The 19372-nt window shown below is 33.9% G+C and overlaps 1 protein-coding gene across 1 annotated transcript in view; it reads left to right on the forward strand.

The window, feature by feature from the left end:
- Slc30a7 (solute carrier family 30 member 7) overlaps positions 1 to 19372 on the forward strand; it is a 79839-nt gene that overhangs the window by 54807 nt on the left and 5660 nt on the right. The window contains exons 9-10 of the mRNA XM_026379686.2: positions 5017 to 5107; positions 10763 to 10912. Of these exons, the coding sequence (XP_026235471.2) occupies positions 5017 to 5107; positions 10763 to 10912 (241 nt within the window). The remainder of the gene's footprint in view (positions 1 to 5016; positions 5108 to 10762; positions 10913 to 19372) is intronic.

Consider the following 19372-nt stretch of genomic DNA (forward strand, 5'->3'; position numbering starts at 1 on the left):
TTTGACTTACCTTCAATTTTGGAAGTATAAAATCATTACCCTGTTTCACTGGTAAACTCATACCAAATGACTCATCCCTTTTTATATATGATAGGAAAATAGTGTTTCATTGTGAAAGCTAGAATTGAGTTAGTCAGCCAGAAGTGAACCTCTAATTGTTTCCAAATGCTTACTTTTTGGGTTTGGATACAGCTCTAAGTCTTAGCTCAGTTAGGAATTTGCTAAGCTTGTCTTTTTCTACATATCCTTTCATTATGGCTAGATAGATCCATGGTAAAATTTGTTTTATGATTCCCCATTATGATAGTTAATCAGAAAAATATGGATAAAAACTCCTGAGCTAAACACAATTTAAAAGTCAAAAACTAGAGTTTCTCCACATTTTTTACATTTTTAGGGCCTTTGCAATTATTGTAGAAATTGACCAGGGGTAGAACCAATTGCATATTATTGTATAATTGCAAGCACCTTTTTTTCCTTACCAGTTTCATGACCTACATAACTCCTACAGCTGAAGGCTTTCATTAGTTTTAAATCTCTACCGGAGAAAATGAGTGTGACATATCCATGTGCTCTGATGATGTACTTTCTGCTATTGAATATAAACATTGTATTTAAATTCAACCTAAGAGGGCAGCTATTCCAAATTTTATAGACTAACCAGATCAGTGAAGACCACAATTGACCCTTTAAAAAAATGCACTATTTTGTTTATTTATATTAGTTATGATGTCTTATATATCTACATTATGATAGGTTAGATAAGAAAAATAAGATTGTGGATGAGTTCTTGGAGAGCTGAGGTCTGAAGTAGTTAAGGGCTCAATTGCATTTGCCAGAGGGGTTTTTTGGAACTTCAGTCACTTAAAACAAGAACAAGTCAACTATCATTAAGACAAGCAGACTTGTCTGAGATTTTATGGTGAGTCTGGGTGACCTTCCCTCCCCTGTTTTCCAGATGCCATATGTAATATATATTTGCATATGTGAGAATATTGAAAGCTGTCAGTACTATGATTCTTTAATTGAGTATTTAAGATGAGTGATCTCTAAATTCACTTTTAATTCTAATGATATGTTAGTCATGATCATGTAACATCTTTCTCAATTCTAGAGTCTCCAAATTAGGGTCCTTATTGAAAATGAATTTCGTAGAGAAAGTGAAGTACTGGATTCTTTTCTACAAAGGTGATGGCAGGGAGTAGAAGACTTGGGAGATAACACTCATAGTATATACACATGAAAATCTGAACAAAGATTTAATCTGTAGATGTTTGTGCTGGGTGACTTATGAAGAGATTGGGACTGTCTAGGGAATACCTTTAATGTAATAAAGCTAATCTATTCAAGGAGTATTGTAGATTGAATTCACTCTCTTATTTTTCCCTTAGGGGGAAAAATTAAGACTAAACCCAAGTATTTTAAGATAATGACTTTTAAAAATTGCTTGAAAAGATAATTTACACCTAGTGCTTAAGTAATACCACTGCCCATTCTGTTCTGTGTTCCATCTGTTGCAGGTGAGCACATGTCTTCTTCTATTCCTTTTTTCTCCCCTTTTACTTGAAGTTCATATATGCTTTCTTCTAAATGGTGGGCCCTAAATTAGTGTTTGTTGCCTCATTTTCATTACCTTCTCTATAAACTTTTGTTTTAAATTATGAATTCCTTTAAAGTCTTATGTATCTTTTTATTTCCTGTGTCAAGCACATGCTTGGCACATAATAGACATATAATAAATGTTTGTGGGCATGGACTTTTCAAAAAAGACTTGAAGTCTCCTATTCTAACTCTCCTATTCTCTAGCTGTATCTTTAGGTGAGCTTCTTTGGTGCCTGAAGCCTCATACTCATGACTCTTGTTCCAGAACAACTTGGTCCATACACATGTATATACAAAACTCTGAGATGCTGGGCACAGAAACATAAGAGACACACTCCATACTTTAGAGCACGTTTCTGTGTAGGAAACAACCTGATAATTGTTGTACAATGTAATAATTCCCTAAGTATAATAGATTTCATTATAGGATCACAAGAAGGCATTCCACATGGTCTGGAAGACAGTTTAGGATCAAGAAATATACCCTGAAAGTGTTGACACTTGAAATTGTAAGAAAATAATAGAAGCTGGACTGAAGGGGAATTTAAGGATATACTAGGCAGAGAATACAGTGTTAGCCTAAGAATGAAAGTAAGAAACATCACTAGGTAAAGTACAAGTATGTTTATATTTGAAGAGTATATAAAGAATTGATAAGAGGTGACGGTAGAGAGATTAATAGCTCTATAGGGAATGGTCATTTTAGTTATTTGCAAATACATAACAAACTATACGAAAACCTAATAGCCAAAATAATGCACATTATCATCTTATAGTTTCTGAGGTTCAAGGACCTCTGCCTCAGGGTTTCTCACAAAGCAGCAATCAAGTTGTCAGCCAGGACTGCAATTACTCTGAGGTTCATTTAAGAAAGAATTCCAGCTTCACTCAAGTGTTTGCTAATAGTATTCTATTCTTTTGATGCTATTGGAATGAGCGTTTGGTTCTACTTCAGAGCTATCTCTCAGTTTCTTGTTCCATGGTCCTCTCTGTAGGATTGCTCACAGCTTTGAAGCTGAGAGGGAGCAAGTGAGAGCAAGAGATGAGGGTAAGTAAAATGGAAGTCTGAGTTTTTTTAACCTAATTTTAGAAGTGACATCACTTTTGTCATACTCTATTCATTAGTATGAATAGTAATGCAATAGTAATAGCAAGTCATTAGGTTCCAACTCTACCTGTACACACACTCAAGGGGAGAGGATTACACAAGAATATGAATATTACAGAGGCAGGTGTTATTGGGAACCATCTTTGAATCTACCTAGACTTGAGGATATAATATTAGAAGTCAAAAAAACTTAGGAGGCTATTGTAATAATTCAAGTGAAGGATGTGAAGATTATTATAGACATGTATAATAGAATGAAGTTAAGAAATATTTAGGTTGTGAAATCATGAAAGGTTAGTGATTTAGAGGATGAGGTTATAATGGCAGAAGGAATTAAGGGTGGCTTCTAATTATTTTTGGCTCTTAAATCACTATTGACCAAATAATATTTACTTAAATGTATCTGAAGCTCCTGTCCACATTGAGTTGTTCACTTTCATTACTGCTATTCTTCATACTTTTAATAACTTAGGCTTGTCCTTAATATGGCTCTCATTGTGTCTTTCACTACATCCAGGTAGATACCAGTTGTTTCTCTGTTTAATTCTCTTTTATTTGATCTTTTTTTAATTGTTACCCTTTTGACCCAAGTAATTATCACTGTACTTAATGTGTGGGAACAGATCCTAATTCAATTCCTGTGTCCTTTTCCATTCATTAATTCTTATTCTAAAATACTTCCTATCTGTTTTCATTCTTTCAACAATTATATTGGGCCTACTTTATCACCAGCATTGTACAAGGCTACCTTCGGAATGTCTTAGTGAGCAAGATAAGCATTATCTCAGTTATCTTTTAGTCTTCATTAGTTCCTTCTCTTTCCTACCTTCTGTCAAATATTAATAAATCTTATTGGGATCCTGTCTCAAAATGAAAAATAAAAAGTGCTGGGATTATAGCTCAGTGGGAAAGTGCAATCCTCAGCACCCCCCCCCCAAAAAAAAAAGAAAATAAAAGGAAATACCACTAATTCTTAAGGTAGTCTTTAACTTCTATTCTTCTATGAGACCTTCCTTTAAAAATGTATGTTCTTATGATTTTTTTTCTCCTCTAGTTGTTTTCAAGAGTTTTTCCTTTGACATTTTGAGATTCCATGTTTTAAAAGTGAACTCTTACCTAAGCTATTTACCTAAGCTTTATTATTCTTTAGTAATGACCTCTCAGTCTGTTACAAGTAGTAGTGTTAACACTGTAACTCATTGGAATCTCACCTAGAGAACTTTGTAAACAGATAGGTGCTTGGATCTTCCTTTAAAAATTCTGGCTCAGGGCTGGGCATGGTGCATAGCTCCAGAGGCTAAGGCAAGAGGATCACAAGTTCAAAGCCAGCCTCAGCAAAAGTGAGGCGCTAAGCAACTCAGTGAGACCCTGTCTCTAAATAAAATGAAAATAGGACTGGGGATATGGCTCAGTGGTTGAGTGCCTCCTAAGTTCAATCTCTGGTACTCCTTACCAAAAAATAAATAAATAAATTCTGGTTCCATATGTCAGAAATGAAAACAAAACAAGGTGAGGTGAATTTGTTGTTCAGCTAGGTTAGAATGTTGTCACATTAGATCTGTCCTCTAATGCAGCTACTAATTGTTTTGTGTACATTTAGCTTTATTCCTAAAGCAGTAGTTTCATATGCTGATAAAGACCAACTCAACACATACAGGTTTGTGGGCCCCATCCCTAGACATACCAAGTATGCAGCATCTGTGGTTATAACCAGTCTTATATTTTTTTAAAAAAATGCGACCAAGAAATTACCAGATTTGAGGAATATTTGACTGATATATTATTTTTTAAAAATATTTTTAAATTAATATTATTCAGATAAATGGATATAAATGTTTGTAAATATTAGTAGGACCAGTGAGTGTGATAGGCTATGATTACCTTGGAAGGTTGAACTCATGCTGTGTTTAGATATTTAGATGATTCAATATTAGTTTTTAAAGTTTAGTCTTATACATTGATATGTTTTCTGAAGTTCTTTTAGATTAAATAACAACTTACTGATCACATGAAAAATTTGGATCAATGATTGCTATATTCTTTTGTGTGTATATATATATATACTTTTATTTTATTTATTTTTATGTGGTGCTAAGGATCGAACCCAGGGCCTCACACATGCTAGGCAAGTGCTCTACCACTGAGCCACAACCCCAGCCGCTGATTGCTATATTCTTTTTTCTAATGTTATTCTGGCAAATCTGATTCTATTCCACTATAGGAAAGTGTGTTGTTATTGTCTTGCAGAATGGGGTTGTCAGAATGTAGCTTAAATAAACATGTTGTCTTTTTTTTTTTTTTTTTAGCGTTATTCCTCTTTTAAAAGAGTCTGTTGGAATATTGATGCAGAGAACTCCTCCCTTGTTGGAAAATACTCTGCCTCAGTGCTATCAAAGGGTAAGTTTCAAAGTTTCCAAACCATTGGATTTTATGTTGTTTCCAAACTGTTAGGGTTTTCAACTTTCATAAATATGGGTAGCATGTGTGTATATTTAGTATTTCTCCCAAGACTGAATGCTGACCATGAATACCATTTACACAAACCAGAATAAAATCATTGGAAAATATTGAACTTTACTAAAGAAAATGTGGTAGAAATTATTCTCATCCAGAAATTGATGTGCTCTTTTAAAATATAGAATATGAATAGCAGATCAAATAAGCATTTATTTAATATATTTTTTTTTAATTTCTACTCAGCATCATGTTCTTTTTTAAAATAGTGAGAATGTAGTAGTAAAAAAGACAGTGCCTCTTTTCTCATGGAGCCTACATTAGAACTAGTGGAGGAAAAACAGACACTAAGCAATAAGTTGATAAGAAAATATCAGTGATAATTGCTATAAAAGAAATAGAATGAGGGGATGTGATAGTCATGGATGCCTATATTAGATTCACTGAGAAAGTCACTGAAACCTAGAAGACAAGAAGGAACCAGCCATATGAAAAATCTGGAGAAGAATTCTGATAAAAATATTTTTGATAGATATATAAGATCACCCTTTTCTTAATTTTATAATTAATTATAAATTAATATGCTTAATTTTTCAATTAAGTATATGATATAAAAAGCATATTATGTAGTATATAATATTCACAAACATATTACATAAAAATCAAATCTAAAATTGAAAATGATCTGTTGTTCATTTGATCCGGACTTCTACTTTTTCCTAGGCAAAGGAAAACACTAGTGCAAAAGTGCTATGATTGGGACTAATTTAGTGTATTTAAAAAACAGAAGGGAAAAAAAAAGGCCTTTGTGGTTGAAGCATAATAAATAAAGGGAAGAGTGTTTTGAAATGTTGGAGAGAAATGTAGAGGTCAGATTGTACAGGGTTTTGGTCATCTAAGGTTTAGAATTTACTGCAGTGGAAAATACTGGAAAGTTTTGAGATAGCGGGAGTATCATAACCCTTATGTTCTTAAAAGATTATTTTCTCCATGCGAAGAACAAATTCTAGGGAGAATGGAAGTAAAGAAAACCAATCTATTATCTATTGGCATATAAGTGGGGGAAAATGATGGCTTATTCTGCTGTCATAGAAATGAAGAAGGAAATAAATATGAATTTGTGATACATTTTTGGAGGTGGATTATACTAGCAAAGGTGGGGCAAAAGTGTTGGCTTACAGTGTGGTAGATGGTAATGTTGAGATTTGAGACTGGATTGATACATGTTTGAGGATGGAAAATCTTACCAAATCAAGAATCCTGTTTGGGATATGTTAAATTTGAAATGCCCATTATGCTTCTAGGGGAAACATTCATAAAGTAACAAATTTGGAGTTTGGGGAATAGGTTAGGGTTAGGAAGAGTTTAAGTCATTAATATATGAATGGCATCAAAAACATTTAGGATTACATGAGATTACCTGGTAGAGGATATAATTTTATTCTCTTAGTTCCACTTTCAGCTCTAGATCTGGAGCACAGGTGGAAAAGCCAGGAAAGGTTAATAAGGAAGGTGGAAAATCAGAAAGGTGTAGTACCACAGAGTTGGAGAAGGAGAAACAATAAACAGTTGAATATTTCTGTGGTGGTCATGTCAGTTAGGAACAGTGAAGTAATGCTTGTCTTAGCAAAGTGAGATTAATGACCTTGATAAGAGCAATTTCAGAGTTGTGTTGAGGGGGAGAGCTTGATTTGAGGGAAGTAAAGACAATGGTTACAGACAACTCTTAAGAAGTATTGTTAAAGGGAGCAGAGAAATGAGTTGATAAGGTTGATGGGCTGGATACAGATACAGTACCAGGAGACAGGGTATTTCCTCATTTGAAAAATATGATATCTTAGAACAGTATTATCCTATAGAAAACTTTCCCTGACAGTGAAAATATTCTATTATCTGCATTGTCCAGTGTGGATAGCATAACTGAATTTTTTAAATTTAATTTTATTTCATTGAAGTAGCCACTTGTGATTTTAACTTTGTTTCATTTGAATAGCCACTAGTGATTTTTTGTATTGCACAGCACAGTTCTAGAACATGTGTGTTATTGGAAAAGTCCAACTGAAGGGAACAAATTGATGATACATCAATGAAGGACATTATTAAAAGAATGAAGTTCTTGAGCAGGTGAAAGGATAGAACCAAAAACATGATCGAAGAATTAATTCTAGATAGGAGCAGGAATACCATATACCCTGAGGAAGGTGGAAGGTACTGACATAGATAAGAGGTGACTGGTAGATTTTGGTGGTACAGGGTAAGACATTTTCTATGTTACTTCAGGTTTTTCTATGATTTAAAAGGCAGTGTAATCCTACAAAAAGATTGGAAAATAGTATATAGTATAAAGTAGTTTTTTTGAAATAGGGAAAATGAAGTGTAACCATTTAAGATTAGTTGTTTAGATTTGGGAGCAGAATTAGTTAAGTGTAAGAGTAGGACATTAAAAGCTAGTTTCCGCAGGAATTATTCCTTACTGTATGTTTTAGGATAACTGGAAGAATATCCTAGTACTGCTTTTTCTATGGAGGAAGAGGAAATCTATTCACACATTGTTGTCTCACTAATAGTAGACCACTCCTTGAGGATGCCACTTAGGACAATGTGGAGGAATTCTTAGGTTGAAGACATTGTGTCCTCAGAGGCCTCAAGGAGGAAGAGAAAATTCCCTTTGATTTCTTTCCCTGGTAAAAGCCGTTTTCAAAGAGAGCACAGTGGATGTTGTTTTAAATTTCCCATCAACTCTCTTGGAGTTTCTAAAAATATAATATCCGTATTCCTCAAATTCTGATAAAAATATTTTTGATAGATATAAGATCAGCCTTTTCTTAATTTTATAATTAATTATAAATTAATATCTTAATTTTTCAATTAAGTATATGATATAGAAAGTGTATGATGTAGTATATAATATTCACAAACATAAAAATAAAATAAAAAATCTAAAAAATAAAATCTAAAATTGAAAAGATCTGTTCATTTGATCCAGACTTCTACTGTTTACAAAAATTTCCACTGTGAAACCCAGTTATTTATGCAGTTTGTTGACTATTTCCAGGTAGAGGTAGTAAACCCCTTCACAGAGTAGCCTCTTTTTCTTTTCTTTTTTATTCTTTTTCTGAGGTTCTGGGACATGAACCCAGGATCTTGCCTGTACTAAACACATGATCTGCCACCAAGCCCCACCCCCCACCCTAGCCCTTTCTCTTTTTAAGCTGCTGTAGCATCTTTGTCTTTTTCCTGATCTTCAAAGGAGTCCACCTAAAGTTTTATTCTTAAATATTTTTTACATTTTTTGGCAGATAACCTGTATTAAAACAAAATCATTCTAGTAATTTTTTCTGGATCATAAACAATTTAAGTACTGTAATTATAATACACTTATTGAAATGACTGTGTGATTTTTCTGTTTATTAATTGAAGAATAACAATAATAGAGTTTCTGATTTGAAACCATTCTTCTTTCTTGGGATAAACTCAATCTAGTCATGATATGTTATTTTCTTCATATATTGTTGGATTTAGGTTATTTAACTCAAAAGGCAAATTAGCTTATGATTTATTGTCTATCTGGTTTGGGGATCAAAGTAATTTTTTACTAATGTAATGTAGCAGCTCTTTTCTCTTTCTAGAAAAACAAAAAGTGGTTATCTTCTTGAAAGTTGCTCCCCATCCCCAGGTTTAGAGCTTTATTGAAAGAGAATTTTGTTACCAATTCAATTTTCAATGATTCTTTCACTTTCACATTTTCTTTTTTTTTAGTATTTTTGGAAATTTATCCATTTTGTGTACATTTTCATAATGTGTTTTTATTTATTTAATATATATTCTATTGAACTTTTACTTGTACCAGGTATTTTAAGCACTGAAAATACAAAATAAAAATAAGTTCCTGACCTTATTGATCTTAAAGTCTACAGGAGGAGACACACAGTACACAGTATAAATAGAGGCTGATTATTCCTTAACTGAAATGCTGAAAGAGAATTGTTTCAGATTTCAAATTTTTCTTTTGATTTTGGAGTATTTGCATATCTATAATGAGATATATTGGAGGTGGTACCAAAGTCTAAGCATGAAATTCATCAATTACATTATTCCTTAATTCATAGCCTGGTGGTAGTTGTATATGATATTTTTAGTGCACTTGTATTTTTACTGTCATCCTTTACATTTTGCATTTTTGGATTAGGGATGCTCAACCTATAATATAGATGAATAAATGAGTGGATGAATGCTATGTAATGTCATGTGCCCAAGAAAAGAGAAAAGATTTCTAAGAAGATGACATTTGATTCAATACTCAAAAAAAGTAGAAATCTGAGAAGAATATTCCAAGCAGAGGCAAGCAAGTAACCTGAGACAGAAATATGCCTGGCTTTTTTTAAAGAATAGTGAGGAGGCTGGGGCAGCTGATGAAAAGGGACAGAGGAGAAGAGGTGGTAGTGAGGTGAATAACGTGAAAGGGTGACAAGTTGTAAAAATATTGGCTTAATGCAGAGGTAGAAAGGAAGCCATTGGAGGATTTTGAATAGAGGAGTGGCAGCATCTGACCTGTAAACCAGTGGACTCTCACTCTGGCTCTACTATTTTGAGATTAGATAGAAGAGGTGCAAGGCTAGAATTAGAGAAACTAGTTAAGAAGCTATTATAATTATTTAGGACTACATTTGGATTAGGCTGACCTCCCAGTAGAGGTCTCATTGAGGATTGTTTGAGTTCTACTTGGTTGTAATATTTTGTATAGTCATATATTAATATAGTCAATATTATTCATAGGATTCCTGTGGCATTCATAGGATTCCTGTTTGTAGATTTTAAAGTTTCTTTTTTGTGTGTCTGTAGTTATCTGCCTTTTTTATTTTGCATTTTGTTTGATTCTATTTTATCTTTTACCTTCATCAGAAGCTTGCATTGGTGTGGTTCTTGACCTAAGGCTGTGGAAAACCTAGGGAGCTGTTGGATACATGCCTCACATAGACATCCTCCTTCCCCTCTTTAGTGTTGTCATATTATTTGGGGAAGGGTACATGTTGGCATTTGTTCAATGAGACCCAGAGAGGCAAAGGTCCTGTATTCTCTTGGACAGTCACATACCCCGAAGAATTGTTCTGCTTAATATATGTCCCATTTAGAAGTATTTCTTTAGTTTATTAATCTTTTCAAAGAATTAATTTCTATATTATGAATTTTGTCATATTCTAAAATCTCTATATCATTGATTTCTGTCTTTTATTTTCTCCCTTCTTATTTCTTTGGGTTTTGTTCTTTTTCTAGCTTCTTGGCTCATTTGTATTTGTTTTCTGACCAGTGTACTTGAAATTATCACTTCTCCTGTTGGTATTCTCAGTTATGCTTGACAAGTTTGATATGTGTTCATTCATTCTGTTTCTTAAACCCCTATTATGGTGTTATCTGGTATATAATATGTTTGCATTGGTGTGGTACTTGACCATAGGTATTTGTCAATTCAAATACTCTCCTCCCCTTTTTTCAACTAGAGGGTAGAATCTATGCTAATTGATAGATTGCACAACAACTTCAATGGGAGAGGGCACATAAATTTTATTTTGATGCTGATATCTGCCCTTTGTATTTTAGGTGCAGCAGTTGCAAGGAGTTTATAGTTTACAAGAACAGCACTTCTGGACTTTATGTTCTGATGTTTACGTTGGGACCTTGAAATTAATAGTAGCACCTGATGCTGATGCCAGATGGATTTTAAGCCAAACACATAATATTTTCACTCAGGTGAGATTGTGTTGCTAACTTCTTGTAAGGGTCTTAAAATTTATTGTGTGTACTAGTTTATAAATGTTTATTATTTAGCATATTAAATATAGGCTAGTAAGCTATAAGGGAAATATAAAACTACATTTTTCCTCCAATCAGAGTCTTAATTTGGGAGATCTTTATTTTAGTTAATACTCTTAAGGAAGATAGTTTCAATTTATTCATTGTTGTATTGATTTGATTTTCTTAAAAAAAGTGGATTCTTGCCAGTCATGGTGGCACATGCCTATAATCTCAGCAACTCAGGAAGCTGAGGTAGCAGGATCTTGAGTTCAAAGCCAGCCTCAGCAAAAGTGAGGTGCTAAGCAACTCAGTGAGACCCTGACTCTAAATAAAATACAAAATAGGTCTGAGGATGTGCCTCAGTGGTCGAGTTCCCTGAATTTAATTCCTGGCACCCCCCCCCACACACAAAAAAAAGTGGGCTCTTCTTTACTGCACACTCCTTATCCATATTAGATGCTATTTGAAACCAACAATTCTAAAAGAGCATTTGGAATAATAATAATACTTTGTTAGTGGCTTTAACCACAATCTGTTAACTTTTTTGGTTTTTGTCTTTTTTGTACTGGGGATTGAACTCAGGGGCACTTTACCACTGAGCTGTATCCCCAGTCATTTTTATTTTTTATTTTAAGACAGGGTCTTTTGATTTGGGCCTTGCTAAGTTACTGAGGTTAATCTCAAACTTGGCAATCCTCCTGCCTCGCTCTCCCAAATCCTGGGATGACAGGTGTGTACTATGTGTGCCTAGCCTGTTATCATTGTTGCATGATAGTTACCTTCTGTGTGATTTAGTAGCTTACTATGCTATTGAATTTTTCTTAATACAGGTTGAATATTCCTTATGCAGTATGCTTGGGAGCAGAAGTGTTTCAGATTTCAGAGTTTTTTTGAATTTTGGAATGTTTGAATAGACTACCAGTTGAGCATCCCTAATCTGAAAATCTAAAATCCAAAATGCTACAAAATCTGAAAATTATTGAGTATCACATTGGCTAAGATATGAATATAGGCTGTATAATAGTTCACATAAATTGTATGGGAATTAAATTTCTTGGGTATGATAATGTTATTGTGACTACAGAAGAATTTTAGGAGATAATGTGCAAAGGATTTAATGGTAAAGTATCAGGATGTCTAATTTTCAAATATTTTAGCAAAATTAAAAAGATTACAAATAAATACACATGTAGAGAAAACAAATTTGGCAAAATGTTAACTTTGGGTGAGTATAGGTGGTGGGTACCTATTTTACTTTGTTTTGACTTAATTTTTTTTTCAAAATAAAAGCCTGAAAAATAAAAACTATTATAGCTCCTCATTACCACCAGGATAAAGCCCAAACTTTATTAGCATGGTCCAATTCACTTCAAATCTCTATGCTGCTCTTCATTGCCATGTACTTTATACTCCAAACTCACCAGACTATTCACTTTCATATGGATTAAAACCCTACTCTAACTTAACTGTCAGTTGTGCTGCTTTCTCTTAGAAGCCTTAAAGATCCCTCTAAGCTGAATTACTTTATCCTTTTGTATATGTATCACATTATACATCTCTGTCTCTGTCTCTCTCTCTCTCTATCTCTCATGCACACATCTTTAGATACAAGCAACATAACATAATGTGTAGTTTAGTTAAATTTAGGACATTAGCATAAATTAAGCAATCTCTCCTCATAAAAAGACATGTATGATTTGGGTTCCTTAAAGAATGAATTAATGGCATAATCTTATGTGTAATTAGGATTTACTCTAATCCTAATCATATGCAATCAAGAGTTACTCTGCTAATAGACAACAATTTGTAGTTACCACTTATATATCCCAGAATTTTAACAACTAGGCCTCTTTTTTTCTTTTTCTTTTTTCTTTTTTTTTTTTTTTTTTTGGTACCCTGGATTGAATCCAGGGGCTCTTAAACTCTGAGCCACATCCCCAGCTCTTTTTATATTTTATTGTGAGACAGGGTGTCACTAAGTTACTTAGGGCCTAAGTTACTGAGTATGGCTTTGAACTTAAATTCACTTGCCTCAGCTTCCCAAACTGCTGGGATTACAGGCTTGTGCTATTGCACCTGGCTTTAGGCCTCTTTCTTAACAGACACTTTATATATGTCTGTATCATTATGAGTTTCATAATGAAGTATGCAAGACCTTCATGGTATGTCTGAATCCTTCTCATACCTCCTCCATGTTTCAGGGTCAAAAGGAGAACAAGACAAGCAATAGTCTGTCTATTGCCTTTTCCAAATCATTTTGCTCTCCTTTATCCTGAATTTTCTCCTGGTTATTCTCTACCCTCCATCTTCATAGTTACGAACTTCTGTTGATCTCCAGGACATCCTGTACTCTCCTAAGACATTGGCTCTGAGTCACAATTTTCACTCTGAGAAGGATTGCAGTTTCTAGGTTGAGAAATGTGCAAGCAGCTGTCTGTGCTTAGGAACTGCAGAAGTTGCAATTGAAGTAGGTAGCGGAGATGGTTCTAGTAATGTTGGAAATCTTAGTGAAGCTGAAAGTTTATTTAACTGCTTCTTTGATTTTGGAAACTGCATTTGGGCTTTGATTATTTTAAGCTCTGAAACATATTTAAGCCTTTTTATCAATCTAGAGTCATGACAACTTTATCTTATTCCTTGCAGACACCAGGGTCTCTTTGAGGCTTACAGTAAGGAAAGCTCAACATGTTTTCCCCAGCGGGTTGAGGGAAGTCACCTCACTAATAAATTTAATTTTTACACTTGATGCATATAATGATTTTAAAGTTGTCTCATCATCATCTTTTTAGTTCTCACATATACAAAACCAAAATTTTCTTATTAATTTATTTTCCCTTTTAGCTTATACCTTAGTCATACATGTCTTTATGGAATGAATATGTCAGAGCTTATTTTAAGGATTGCCATAGCATTTTGTTTCATTTCATGAAATTTAATATTTTTGTAAAGTAAGTTTATTGTGGCCCACAATTTCAGAAATTGTAATCCATGGTTGGCCCACTCCCTTTAAAAAAATTTAATTGTTGATAGACCTATCCTATTTATTTGTTTGTTTATTTATTTATTTATTTATACGCAGTGCTGAGAATCAAACTCAGTGCCTCACACATGCCAGGCAAGTACGCTACCACTGAGCCACAGCCACAGCCCATGAAATTTAATTTTTTTAAATTACTTATTTTTCTTCTATTTATCAAAAATAAAGTCATGATTACTCAATTTTTTGAAAGAAAAGATCATGCTAATGCATTAGATAGATTCCTTATAGAAAGATTTAAAATACTAGCAGTTTTAGTTCTAAAAGGTAAAAAAGGATATTTTCCCATAATATTAATTACATGATAAATATGTTACATAATAAACATAATATGTTCATTACATTTGTAGGTATCTTTCTTATAGCTTATCTTAAATCAAAATTTAAGTAATAGTTTTTGGTAAAAAATATTCTTGTTAAAACTTATTATATGAATAACTTTAAACTGAAAAGGCCAACATCAAAGTTTGAAAATTATAATTTGCTATTTTGTTTATAAAACTATAGCTTTGTGCCAAGTGTGGTACATGGCTGTAATCCTACCTACTTGGGAAGCCAAGGCAGGAGGATCTCAAATTTGAGACCTTCCTAGTCTCAAAATAAAAGAAGGCTGGAGGTATGTAGCTCAGTGGTAGAGTGCTCGCCTAGAACTCAAGCACTTGGATTAAATCCTTAGTACTGCAAGGAAAAACAAAAAATAAGAAAAGCTTTGTGACTATTTTAGAACTCTGTATTAAGCATCAATCTTTTCAATCTCTTTATCTGTCAATCTTTAACTGCTAAAGAAGATAGTTTGCATGAATATAGAGTAATACAAATGAACTGCTGGAAGTTACTTTAGTACTTAGATTCTTTTGAAATGATTACTTACTTTATAATTCAGTTTCTATACTATATAGGAAGGAAGTCTGTTAGTTTTTAATGACATATTTCACAATAACAACTATAATCCTAAAATTATAAATATACTTTTTTCTTGTTAGAAATAGGTTGTTTGGGTATAAAACAAGGAGTGGGATAGCTGGGTCAAATGGTGGTTTCTTTCCGTTTTCTGAGGAATCTTCATACTGCTTTCTAGAGCAGTTGCACCAATTTGCAGTCCTACCAGCAGTGTATGAGTATACTTCCCCCCACATCCTTGCCAACACTAATTATTGCTTGTATTCTTGATAATTGCCATTCGTACTGGCATGAGATGAAATCTTTTAGTAGTTTTGATTTGCATTTCTCATTGCTACAGATAATGGACATTTTTTCATGTATTTGTTGATCGATTATATTTCTTCTTCTGTGAAGTGTCTGTTCAATTCCTTAGCATAGTTATTGATTGAGTTATTTTTTTAGTGTTAGGTTTTTTGAGTTCTTTATATATAATCCTGGAAATTAGTGCTCTATCTTAGGTGCATGTGGTAAGGATTTTTTCTCATTCTGTAGGCTCTCCACATTATTGATTGTTTCCTTTGCTGTGAAGAAGCTTTTTAGTTTGAATCCATCCTACTTATTGATTGTTAATTTTACTTCTTGTGCTTTAGGAGTCTTATTAAGGAAGTCAGGTCCTAAGCCAACATGATGAAGATTTGAGCCTACTTTTTCTTCTGTTAGGTGTATGGTCTCTCTTCTAGTGCCTAAGGCTTTGATCCACTTTGAATTGATTTTTGTGCATGGTGAGAGAGGTTTAATTTCATTTTGCTACATAGGATTTCCAGTTTTCTCAGCACCATTTGTTTTGTAGGTTATCTTACTAATTAGAACAAATTAAAAATTAAAACAAATTAAAGGTTAATAAAAGATAACTACTATGTTTCATATTTACTAATGTATAGTAATTACTGAAGTTTGGCTATTTTCTTTGTATCTTCAGCACAAGATATGGTACATCATCTATGTATTAAATAAAAATGTTGACTGAACTAAAAAAAAAAGGTTGTTTGAAGAAGACACATTCAAGAAAAATGTTAAACATCTTTGAAGAAAAATGTAGAACATGCTTGAGATTCATTATCCTCCTTAGTTCACAAAGCACAAAAGACAGTCAAGCCTAATACATAATATTTACTCTCTGAAAGAACTTCTACCTCATCTCTTCCATCTTTTCTGCTCATCTGCCTTTCTTTGTTAAGCCTATTAAGTTATAAGCCCACAGCTTCCTGCTTTAGCTTTTTGTTTTCTTTTCTCTGGCCTCAAAATAGAAATAAACACTGATACCCAGGAAGGAACCCCAAAAACCTCCTCTCAAACCCAAATGGGGTTCGCTGAGTTTCAGAAACTCTCCACCTCCATCACTCTCCTGTCTTCATAATCCCTTCCTGTCTGACCTATGACCTTGTCTGACCCTATTTTGTCTTCTTCAGAGAAGAACCTGGAGTGGGTGAAATATTCTGCCCCCTTCCAGCCAGATCACTGTTTTTTCCAGCCTCTCCATTCCCTCCCGCTTTTTGTAAGGAGCTTTGATCTTTGTGTGTTGATTTTGCTGACCTGCTCTACAAACTTTTCCTCATCCGTCTTTCCTTTACCTTTGGTCATCATCCTCAGAAGGTAGGAGTAAACAGATGTGAGGCCAAACATATTGCTAGGTTTGTATTTAATTAATTCATATGGTGTGTTCATGAGTAGGTGGAAATAACAGCAGCAGGGGCAACTAGCATTTATTGAGTCCACCAGGTGCCATGCACTGTGATAGATGCATAATATATTAATTGATACTCAAAACAATTTACAGAAAAAGAAACCCAGATTCACGTTATTGTTTTTGACATATAATTTAGTCATATTCACTCACCATATCATTAACTGGAATGTTTTTCATGGAAAAGTAGTAGTTTTTCAAGACTTCATTTTAAAGGAAAAAAGACTAATATTATATGGTTAGTCAAAAACTAAAGTAGAAAGTTTCAGTGGCTTTTTATAGAGAATATAAGTAAACCAATAATTTTTTATAGTCATATTGCTACTTATTTTTCTAACTTTTCTATTTCTCATTTGTTTTCCTTTCCACAACAATGAATGTCTGTTGAAGATATTTGAAGCCTGTGATACCAAGTGAATGTTTATTTTTTTAGGATTTTAAAAGTATTCAAGTAACTAGCTATCTTTCCCATTTTAAGAAGTGTTGGCTGAAGTATGGTTTATTATTCTCAATTTTGAGAATTATCATTAACGTAATTACTATTATTTGGTTTTCACATTTTTAAGGACAGCCTTTCAGTCAGCCTCTGACACTTGAATTTATTCTAATGGTAGAATATCTGGTGGAACCAAGCACTGTTTCATCATTGAAATATCTGTCATGTCTTTGTAATGCAAAGAAACTATCCAAAGCAGAGTTTGCATTCAGGGAGTAGGTGACTTCCCAAAAGATTCTTTGGCAATTCTACTTTTCTGCCTACTTTGAAGGAAATTGAAAGAGGAAAAAGGGAAGCTGGAGAATTTGAAGCTTTCCCTATTGGGACAGATGGATAAAGTGACCTTTTTTTCTTTTTCTTTTTGCTATTTGACTAAGCTTTTGTGGAAAGCTGCAGCCCCTCAGGGGACTGATATCAGCTTGAGTAATTAACTCATGATTATGCAAAGTTAGTTTATCTAGCCTCTTTGTTTTTCCCCCTTTTTTTGTTGCCTTGGGCTACTTCATTTCTTATTATCATCTTCACTGCATTAAGGCTGTGGTAAAGAAAATGGTAGAGACAATAAAAGGAGTCCAACTTATTTTATTTTGTACATTTTACTTTCGTTAACAATTTTGTTTAAAAAACAGCTGTTAAGAATTTATTTAGGCGGTAATTGTTTTCTGTTAAGATTAGGTATACAACAATTTTGCAAAATAGTTCCTAAATACAGTTTTCAGGGGCCATCTAGATTGAGTAAATCAAATCATATAATCAGTCAGAATAACTTGTAATAGCTTTTATTGCATATCAAATTCTTTCTCTTACACTCTTGATCCTTATAACAGTGTCTGGTATGTAGCAAGGCTTTTAAAATACTTATTAACTATTGGATGAATATATAACAGTCCTGTGAGATTAATGTTGGCATTTATCTGCAATGTTAAATGAGAAATGATGACATTTGGTTTAATTTGTACCTAAAAATCATACAGACACTAAATTCTGTCATTTTTCAGTCATAAACCTCTTAACCAAGGAGAAGGTATTAGTAAATGTATTCTCTCAAAGTTTGAATAACAGAGTTTAGACTTACACAGGAAGTTTTTTTTTTTTTTTTTTTATGATGAGGCAAATAAAGAAAACCCAAAAGCATGTTTTCTGTCCTGGCAAGCTTCTAGGGTCTGTCCAGCAGTGCCTCCCCAGCTCTGCACCAGTGGGTGGGTCCTGACTCCTAAAGCATTTGTTTGATGTTGCTCAGGTCCTTCTCTGGATGTCAAGGGTTGAGGTGAGGGGAGATATGTGAAAGCAGTGTTTTAAGGAGCACAGAAATTACTGTAAGGTAGTCTGTGTCACCCCCACCACCCACCCACATTCTGTTTTTCTTTTCTTTCTTTCTTTCTTACTTATTTTTTTTTTGGGGGGGGGTCCTTTACTTTAAATATTTCAGTTTACCTAAGGTACCGACAAGAAAGGACTTTTTTTCTGACTGCATTTACTGTGTGCCAGGTTCTGGGAGTGAGGGATGAACAAAAGAAGATAAAATCCTTTCTCTAGGAGAGATTTTTTAATGGTGGGGGAACAAGAGTATTAAGCACAGTGAATAATTAAGTGGTATAATATGTCACCAGGTGATGAGTGATGAGATGTTGGGTGAGGAGCAAGGGTGAGAGACTGTCAGTGCTTGAGGCGCTTACCTCCTCTGTTCCAAGTGTTCTTTTCTCCATGACATATGTATTATTGTCTCACATATTGTATTTCCTTGCATATTTGTTCATCATTTCTCCCCACCAGGCCCTCAATAAAATATAAACTTTGAGGGCAAGGATTTTTGTTGTTGTTGTCACTTTTATATTCCTAGATGATAGAACACTACATGGGATACAATAAATGCATGATAAATGTGTTTCACACAAGATGGTGAAGGTAGGCCTTGCTGATGTCTGAATAGGGATGTAACATGAGAATATCATGTCAGTATCTTGAGGAACGTAGAAGAGTCAGTATGGCTGAAGCCTAGAGAACGGTTGGGGGTAGAAGAGGAATCAGAGCAGAGCCAATCAGGGATCAGATTATGTGGGGGCTGTGTATGCCATTTTAAGACCTCTGGGCTTAGGGAACTGAGGAATAGGTATAAATTACAGTCTAGAAATATGAATTTGAGAAGTGAGCATACAACTGGTACTTGATCATCTAGGGAACCAGAACAGAAAAAGAATGGTTCTGTGCACTGAGCCTTTGGGTATTTCAGTGTCTAATGTTCAAAGATAGGAGGAA

The sequence above is a fragment of the Urocitellus parryii genome, chromosome 11, assembly GCF_045843805.1.
Source record: "Urocitellus parryii isolate mUroPar1 chromosome 11, mUroPar1.hap1, whole genome shotgun sequence".
In the NCBI taxonomy this organism is placed as follows: domain Eukaryota; kingdom Metazoa; phylum Chordata; class Mammalia; order Rodentia; family Sciuridae; genus Urocitellus; species Urocitellus parryii.